At 53.9% G+C, this 9,016-nt stretch overlaps 1 protein-coding gene across 2 annotated transcripts; it reads right to left on the bottom strand.

Moving 5' to 3' along the window:
* Window positions 1-1,360: 1,360 nt before the first annotated feature.
* On the bottom strand, window positions 1,361-8,793 carry POLR3GL (RNA polymerase III subunit GL). 2 transcript variants are annotated; one of them, XM_077841394.1, is made up of 9 exons: window positions 8,739-8,793; window positions 8,016-8,129; window positions 7,454-7,631; window positions 6,090-6,219; window positions 5,245-5,313; window positions 4,566-4,622; window positions 3,915-3,988; window positions 3,322-3,435; window positions 1,361-2,727 (listed from the first exon to the last, which is right to left on the bottom strand). In XM_077841394.1, exons 3-9 carry the CDS (start codon window positions 7,574-7,576, stop codon window positions 2,641-2,643), a joined length of 654 nt encoding a protein of 217 aa, XP_077697520.1. In that variant the 5' UTR covers window positions 7,577-7,631; window positions 8,016-8,129; window positions 8,739-8,793; the 3' UTR covers window positions 1,361-2,640. The 2 variants fall into 2 exon arrangements, with proteins under 2 accessions (XP_077697520.1, XP_077697521.1); XM_077841395.1 differs by lacking the exon at window positions 8,739-8,793 and having other exon boundaries at window positions 8,016-8,528.
* Between the last annotated feature and the right edge of the window lie 223 nt (window positions 8,794-9,016).

Below are 9,016 nucleotides of genomic sequence, written 5' to 3'. Positions count from 1 at the left end.
AGAGACACGCACACACCATGCACACATCCCCCATGCACACACACACCAGAGACACGCACACACCATGCACACATCCCCCATGCACACACACACCAGAGACACGCACACACCATACACACATCCCCCATGCACGCACACACCAGAGACATGCACACACCATACACACATCCCCCATGCACACCCACACCAGAGACACGCACACACCATACACACACCAGAGACACACCGACACACATCCCCCATGCACGCACACACCAGAGACATGCACACACCATACACACATCCCCCATGCACACCCACACCAGAGACATGCACACACCATACACACATCCCCCATGCACACCCACACCAGAGACACGCACACACCATACACACATCCCCCATGCACGCACACACCAGAGACATGCACACACCATACACACACCAGAGACACACCGACACACATCCCCCATGCACGCACACACCAGAGACACGCACACACCATACACACACCGACACACATCCCCCATGCACGCACACACCAGAGACACGCACACACCAGAGACACGCACACACCAGAGACACGCACACACACATCCCCCATGCACGCACACACCATACACACACCCGTGCCATACACACACCAGACATGCACACCCATGCATATCCCTGTACACACACGCACCAGACACGCACATCCCCCGTGCCACATACGCACCAGACATGCTCACCCCATACACACCCTATACACATCCACACACACCCAATACACATCCCCGTGCGCACACACACGCACACCAGAGACATGCACAGCACAACACAACATGCAGAAATGCAAAAACATACACCATGTACACACAGCATACACCAACACAACAAAGAAACACCCACAGGCAAACCCATGGAGCACACCCTACGCAGACACACACAACACAGCTTCTGCCCCCAACAAACACCCACCCTTACAAACAGGCAAAAGCACCACATGCAGAAACGCACTTGCAGCACACAACCAATACCTGCATACACAACAAAACACAACACATGTGTAAACACCCCGGGATACACACACACACACACTTCTGCGTGCAGAATCTCTCTTTAAAACTCATCCAAATACATTTTGGGGGCACTCACCAGTTTCTTTCAATAGGGGGTCAAACCAGGGAGTCACCCCTCCCCCAGACACCCAGCCCCTGCAGCCTGGCTCAGTTCCGGAAAGGGGGGGGCTGCAGGGCATGGGGGTTATAAGCTAGGCAGGATGTGGCAGGGGAGAGTACATTACAACCATCAACCACTGAGCAGCATAAAATCATTGTGGGGGAGGGAGACACTCCCTCATTTATTAACCCACCCGCCCTAAAATATTTTAAAGTGACAGTAAAAACACCCTCATTTATTAAAACTTTGCAGACTGGTGAGATCCGAGTCACTGCCAGGCTGATGTGAAACAGGATGGATCCCATTCTGAGACAAGCCTCAGGAGCATGTCAGGGCACCAGCCACACGGAAAACCTGCATAGGGCACCTCCAAGATTGGGGGGATCCCTCAAAGTCAGCTGGTGACTCCTTGGGGCAAGGGGAGGCAGGGAAGCGGGTGGCTGCCTGGGGTCTGAAATGGGATTAAAATCCTCTGTGACCCCCGCCCCCCACAAGGGCATGATTCTTCATGGCCCTACATCTGGTGCGGTTGTTTTCCCCCGTGCAAAACGGTGCAACCTCCTGCTTCGCACCCCACCAGGCCGTTCACATTGGTGCAAAGCGGCTGGCTGCACGAGGGGTCAGGCCCTGGAGAATCAGGCCCAGGACCGGGAAGGGGCATGGGACTGGAGAACAGCTCCATTCATGTTCCCCCTTGTAGCTCTAAGAGCCTGCTGGTGCAATGGGGTTTCCCATTAAAACCGTTGACTAACCCGGAAATTGACACACACCCCTACTCTGTGTTCCCAGATCGAACAGCTGGACCAGAGTTCAGCTCCAGATTGCAGGGGGAGGCAGGTGGGAGCGAAGTGGACCAGATGCTGGGGGGCGGGAGGGAGCCGCTCACCACTCCCTGCTGTGTTTCAATGCTGGTTTCACCTCCTCCTTTGGGGCAGATCCCAGGAGGGTGTGTTCTGGTCAGTTTCTCCCACAGCTGAGCTAGGCAGGACTGCCTGGGGGAGGTGGGGGACGGGTGTCCGAAGGCAGAGGATGTCTGTCACTCGGACAGGCTGGTTATGTCAGCTTTAGTTCAGTTCTCTCTCCATCCTGGCAGAATTTTCCATCCGCCTCCAAAAAGCAGCTGCTGGGAAAGTGGATCAAGAGCACCACCTAGGGGTGAAGCGAGAGATCTTCCTCTGGAGGGTTCCAAGGTGGGGACCCATCCGCGCCCCCAGCTGGCCCACTCGGAGAGGGGTGGCAGCCAGGCAGGAAGCAAAGGGCCAGGCCTCAGCGGCTGATCTGAATCTAAGCCTCCCACTGTGGTGACAGAAACGGTGGCCGAGCTGGAGGAAGGATGGGGGTGTCCCCAGCGAGCCCAGACACGGCCCCCGCTTCCCTGAGGGATCGGCCGTCACCAACGTGGCACGCCCGTCCCTGCTGCGAGCAGATGGCTGGGATCCGGGGCCCCAGGCGTCCGAGCACCGTCTGCGCCAGTCTGGTATCCGAGCAACCCAGCTTCCCTCAGTATATCGCCTCGTCCATGTTGTCATCACTGTCGGCCCCAAACTCCTCCCCGTTGTCGAAGTAGGACATGATGTAATCCGTCTCCTAGGGAACCAGCCGGGAGAAGGAGGCTAAGTTCTGGGGAGGGCAAAGGTCGACGGCCCCAGCTGGTCAACTGCCCTGCCAGGCCCAAGGGCTGACACACTGGGTCACTGCGCCCAGCATTGCTGCAGTTTGGGACAGGAAGTGGAAGGGATGGGCACGTCCCATGGAAGCCACGAGGGTGGGGAGCCAGGATGGAATTAGCTGGTCTGGCTGAGACGCTGCAGTGCAATGCTCGGGAACAGAACCCGAGACTGGTTCATCCACAGAACAGGCCCTGGCTTCCCCAGGCTGCCCCTGTGCCTCACCCTGCCCTGGAGGGACCCACACTAGGGGCCAAGAAGCAGCTCGTTCTGCCGAGACTGGGGCCAACCAGGACGGTGACATTTGCAACATGGACACTCGCCCACTGGGAACTGGGATCAGACCTGCCCAACTCCACCCACCAGCCAGCTGCTTCCCACGGGAATAAAAGGCCCTGATCCTGCAGTGCCTTGCACAGCCAAAGCTCCCACTGAGATCAGCGCGTGCGGGATGGGCGAGAAACAACAGGTCTGCAGAGAGCGCGGCTGGCCGGCCTCTCCGGAGGCACTTTACCTCTTCATGTTCCTCCTCGTCATACTCCTCTTCCTCCTCCTCCTTGCCCTCTTCCTCCTCCTCTTTGTCCCCTTCTTCCTCCGACGTCACTTCCTCCTCCTTCTTCTCAAGGGTCTGGGGTTTAATAAGAAAGAAAAGCCCAGAGGACGATCAGCAGCGGCGATGCTCCTGTGCAGTTCCCTGCGTCAAGCCAGGCTGCTGGAGAGAAACACCACCCCGGCATCCCACCCTGCGGAGCCATCAGCGAGAGTCTGACACTTCCCACTTCAACTCCCCGGCAACCCACGCTGTAATGCAGCCACTTCTGGCCAAATACCCACAGCACAGCCAGGCACGCACAGCCACCTGCAAGGTATATCCTGGGGTATCGCATACCCCAGCGAGTAATGGCATGCAGGATATCCCCGAAGCAGCGCACTTTGCGTAGCTGCCCCACATGGCTACCTGAATGAGTTTGCCACAGAATAGGGGTGGGGAGGCGGACGGGACCAGAGCGGGAGTTCAGCAATCCAGGATAGAAATAATACCCTTTTGACATGCCATGGAGCCGAAGGATTCCCCACCCAGGGAAATCAGAGGGAAACCGTCGTTACCTCCAGTTTCTTAATAGCTTCCTCCTTGTCCACCGGGAGCCGCTGTTTGTGCTTGGGGATCAGAATGGTGGTTCCTATCCCAGAGGAAGAGAGAAGATCAGAACACAGCCAGAAAATGGGGCATTCCTGGGGGACTCCATGCGATGGGCAGTGGGAGAGCTGGTTTCATTTCCTTCATGCATCACGGTCCAGCTGCAGTCGACTGACATGCTCCAAGCCCTGCCACATGTCATCAGGCCAAGCTCGTGTTGCTGGGATAAGGGCTTGGCCTGATGCTGACACACACACCTCGTTAATTATTGGGCTGCATTTCTGGGTTACATGATAGGTAACCCTGCTGGGGTTTGGCAGGAGGTTGGGCTATTCTGCTGACTCAGGCTAGAAACCAGACCAGGTGGGGCTCATTGCGTCCAATCCTGGGCATGAGAGGGCCAGAAGGGAGTAGGAGGAAGCCAGATACGAGCTCTTGTGGGAACAGCAAGCACAGGCTAAGGATTATGTTTCTTTTCTTCTGTTAGGAATAAAATGCAGCCCCTATCAAATCTATGTAGCCTAGTAAATAAGGCACTGGCCAGGCACTCAGGAGCTGTGGTCCTAATCCCTGCTCTAGTGGGTGACCCTGCATTAATCATTGTTTTCTTTAATACTCACTCTCCTTCCGGAGCTTTCGAACTCGGATCTTTAGCTCCCGCGGTAAGCGCCGCCAATCTGCAAAGACAAATAAGGAAATCACCAGACTGAGTCAGACTCCTGGTTCGTCTACTCCAATAGCCCATCTCTGAGAGTGGCCAGAACCAGCTATTTCAGAAGGTGCAATAAACCCTTGAGTGGACAATGAGGAATAACAGAAGTTTCTTCCTGACCCCCTACTAGTTAGTGATTGGTTTGTGCCCTGAAGCATGAGGGTTTATAATCTATGTATCTCTGCATCCCCACCTGCACTCATCTATCCATTCCCATATACATTTATCTATCTACCTATCATCATTTGTTCTTATTTATCCATCCATCTAATGTAACTGTGGATGTTCTTATCCACATGTCTAAACTTCTTTTAAATCCTCTATGCTTTTTACTCTGGCAATATCCTGTGGCACAAGAGTTCCATAGACTATGTAAAAAAAATTCTTTCACCACTTCTCTATGTGTTGCCTTTCAGTTTCACCGGATCTCCTGTCCTACCATATTGTTGGGTCTCCAGTATTATTATAAAGGTAATAGCTAGCCGTGTCTTTTGCGATTCTCCACAGCTGTGAATCAGTCTTCCTAGAATAAAACTCTGAAGAGAAAGGTGAGCAAGGGTTAGACTGTAAAATATTCCCATGCATACCTGGGTTCCAATCAATAGCATTATCAATGGGGCCGGACATCTGATATTTATCTGAGTAGCGCTCAACATCTGAAAAGAAACATACAAACAGGGGTCAAAACTGCAGTTTTATAATCAGCATATAAATGGGCTTGAATTCTCAATCAAACTCAGACCTTGTCTACACGTTTAACTAGCCCGGTGCAGTAAAGCCATACAACCCCTGTAGTGTGGACGCAGTCATACGGGTATAAAAATGCTTAGACTAGTACAGCTATACCAGAATAAGATAGCCCAGTAGAAGGCACCTTTACATCGATAAAACTGTGTCTGCACTAGGAATTGAACTGGTATAAAGATATTGGTAAATAAATCTCACCACTGACCAACATAATTATACCAATACAATTTTTAAGCACAGACCACGTTAAAGCCCCTTTATACCAGTCTGGCAGTGCAAAGGGGCCTTAAAATGGGTATAACTTATATTTAAGGCTGCTTTATGCTTGCTGACTGGTATAATAATAATAAAAAATCCTCTCTCTTATCATCAGTAAGTCCATTTTACAGATGGGGAAACTGAAGCATGAGGCGGGAAAGTGAGTTGCCCAAGGTAACCCAGCAGGTCAGTGGCAAAGCCAGGAATAGAACTCAGGTCTCGTTTGTCCTAGCGATGTGCACCAGCCACTACGTCCCACTGCCTCATGTGGGAAAGGACTTTAGTAACACCGAGAATTCAGGCCCAGTGTTTTCATTTGCATTAAGTTGTCTAAAGTCCTATTTTTTTTTTTTTTGGGTGGGAGGGGAAGGAGGTAGGAATACAGTTAAAATGTTGGTCCTAAATCAACTGGAGCAGCCCCCAGTACCTTTCTTGGGGGCGGCCGGCTTGACATAATATGGCAGATTCTTCATGGCTCCCCTCAGCTCTTGCTTTAGTGCCAGCATGTATTCCACCTCCTCACCCGTCTGCAGAGGGACTGGCTTGTACTCCATGGGCTACAGAGACAGGACGGGAGAAAAGCAAGTATCAACTTCAAACCTGGGGCTGCCAAGCTGATGATATGTATGCAGGGGTACAGCATCATGAGAGAGAAGGGGGCTCAGCTGTGAAATCGACCTGGATTTCAAACCCCCTAAAGTTAGGGAAGGGAATTAGGATCCGGGGCTTTGGTTTGAGCCCAGCTCTGCCGTATAAACACACTGGTGTGTATGTACCTTTGTGTGTGCGTATGTACATATGTACAAGTGTACATATGTGTATAGAGATGTATGCATGGGTGTGTTTATGAACATACATATGCATGGGTAACTATATACGTACACGTGTGTACACACAAGCATGGGTGTGAATATGTACATACGTATGAATGGGTGTGTACATACACATGCATTGGTGTGTGTGTGTCTGTATGTGAGTGTAGGCACAGATGCGTGTGTGTTTGTGTACATAGATGTGAGGGGGATGGGGCTATGGAGACTTTATAAAGTGCATTATGGAGTCCTCTACAGCAGTGGTTCTCAGCCAGGAGTCTGGGGAGCCGCAAGCAGGTTTCAGGGGCCCAGCCAAGCATGGCTGGCATTAGACTGGTTGGGGCCAAAGGCAGAAAGCCAAAGCCCCACCGCATGGGGCTGAAGCCCGGTGACCCAAGGCCCGCCACCTGAAGCCTGAGCAACTTAGCTTCGCAGGGCCCCCTGTGGTGTGGGGCCTGGACAACTGCCCTGCTTGCTACCCCCAAACGCTGGCCCTGGCTCTTATATGCAGAGAAACAGTAGCTGTGAGCCATGCAGTTTGTATAGCAATGTTGAGGGGGGTGGGGGGAGGGAGGAGACCACACACACAACTCAGAAGGAAAAAGATTGAGAACCCCTGATCTACAGTCTGGATTCACTTAAATTCGAGGCTGGCAGCACCCAGAAGCTGCTCCCTCCTGATGGCTTGGAAAGAGCCATGAGTTTGTGGGTCTCGGCTCTCAGAGGACACACTTCCACATCCCCCTTTGACACCAGTCGGCCACCTTGCTGGCGGGACGCCGAAAGGCCACGTAGACTCCCCCCAGGTCAAGGGAGGGGCACTGGCAGGGCAGCGGGCAGGGGATGTTTGCCCCGCTGCTCTCCCTGCTCTGTGCACAGGGGCCTTCCTGCCCCAGTGCGGCCAATCCAGCACCTTTCTCCCACGCCATAGTGACTGTGTGTTTAGTTTAAGAAGGGGACCCCGACGTGACGGACTCACAGGGAAGAGCGGCGAGGGCTGGAGGGTAGACGGGGGCAGCGAGTCGCCTTTCCCAATGCCCACAGCTTCCACGTTGAAGGTCATCTGGCTCCGACCCCTCCCTCTGCCTCCTCTTCCAGCCATGGCTTGCTCTGCGAGGAGAGGCGGACATAGAGCCGGGATCCAACGCAGCCAAGGCCTGCACAGGGGAGGAGAGAGCCTTTTATGATCCTCAGGAATCTAGAGAATGGCATCTTCCCAAAGCCACAGCCCCGCAAAGCCGTGGGACAGATCTCCATGATAGGAACCCCGTGCACTTAATAACATGAGAGCCACCTCGCTCAGAGAAAGATACTGTTTCATCTCAGCACCTCAAAAATCTTCAACTGATTTATTCTCTGCACCCCTAGAACAGTGCTTGACCCTAGTTTGGGGACTAACAGATGGAGACACAGACAGCCACTGTGGAATAAAGCCTTAAACCCAGATCTCCAGCAGCCTTGGTTAGTAAGCTAGCCACTACACTGTGCTCCTTCCAACACTAACACGGAAACACAACTTCCATTTTGTCCCGTGTACTCACCCTTTTGCAGGTAGGCCTACAACCCACTGCCGCCGTCCTCTTAATATCTCGCAGCACGTCCACTTAATATCTCGCAGCGTCCAACCTGTGCATTAGCCAACCACGCAAGTTGCCCTGATGTGATAAGCCAAACATGTAAGAGGACAAGGGTGCGCAATGCAGGACCGAGGGTGCACGGCTCAGAGCTGAGGGTGGATGGGGCACGAACCAGAGTAGGTGGAGCTGGATTTATAAATCAGCACGTATGGTATATAGGGCATGACTCAGAGCTGAGGGTGTTGGACCCACAGTGCACGGCTCAGAGCTGAGGGTGCAAGACCCAGAGTGCACGACGCACGGTGAATGGCTTATAGCGGACAGTGCAAGCCCAGTGCTCCTGCGGCTCAGTAAATAACAGAGCGCCCAGAGAGTGTGATACCCGGCTGAGAAGTGAGGGTGTGTGGTGCAGGGTCGGGGTCCCATGGTGCACCGTACCAGGCCCCAGGCTGCACAGTGCAGGACCCCATGCGCAGCATCCAGAGCAGGACAGAGGGTGCAGTGCCAGGCCCCAGGCTGCACAGTGCACGGTGCAGGATCTGCAGTGCAGGCCCCAATGCCCAGCAGGCCCCAGGGCCGGGCCCCAGGGCGCAGGACCCAGCTGCCAGCCGCTCCCCGCCTCCCATTGGGCCGCCGCGGACCGGACCGGACCGGACCGGACCAAACCGAACCGAACCGGCGCTTTACCCGGGTCGCGCAACTGAGTCGGTCTCGCGCCGCCCGCTCCCGTCGACTCCACGTGGGTTCCGCCCGGAAGCGAATCGGATACACAACGTTCCGAAGGGGCGGGGCCCAAAGGCGGCCGCTCGTTGGTGCGCGCCGCGGCCAATCAAAGGAGGAGGCGGGCGTAAGGGGCGAGACTGTTGCTGGAGGCGAGAGAAAGCGACAAAGATGGATAAGGAAGAAAGAAGGATGGATGGATGGAGGAGAAAGAAAGAGATAAAGAAAGATGGATAGATGGAGTA

Source organism: Eretmochelys imbricata, chromosome 24, assembly GCF_965152235.1.
Source record: "Eretmochelys imbricata isolate rEreImb1 chromosome 24, rEreImb1.hap1, whole genome shotgun sequence".
In the NCBI taxonomy this organism is placed as follows: domain Eukaryota; kingdom Metazoa; phylum Chordata; order Testudines; family Cheloniidae; genus Eretmochelys; species Eretmochelys imbricata.
The sequence above is the reverse complement of the archived record's forward strand: the minus strand, read 5'-3'. Positions and strand labels throughout refer to the sequence as shown.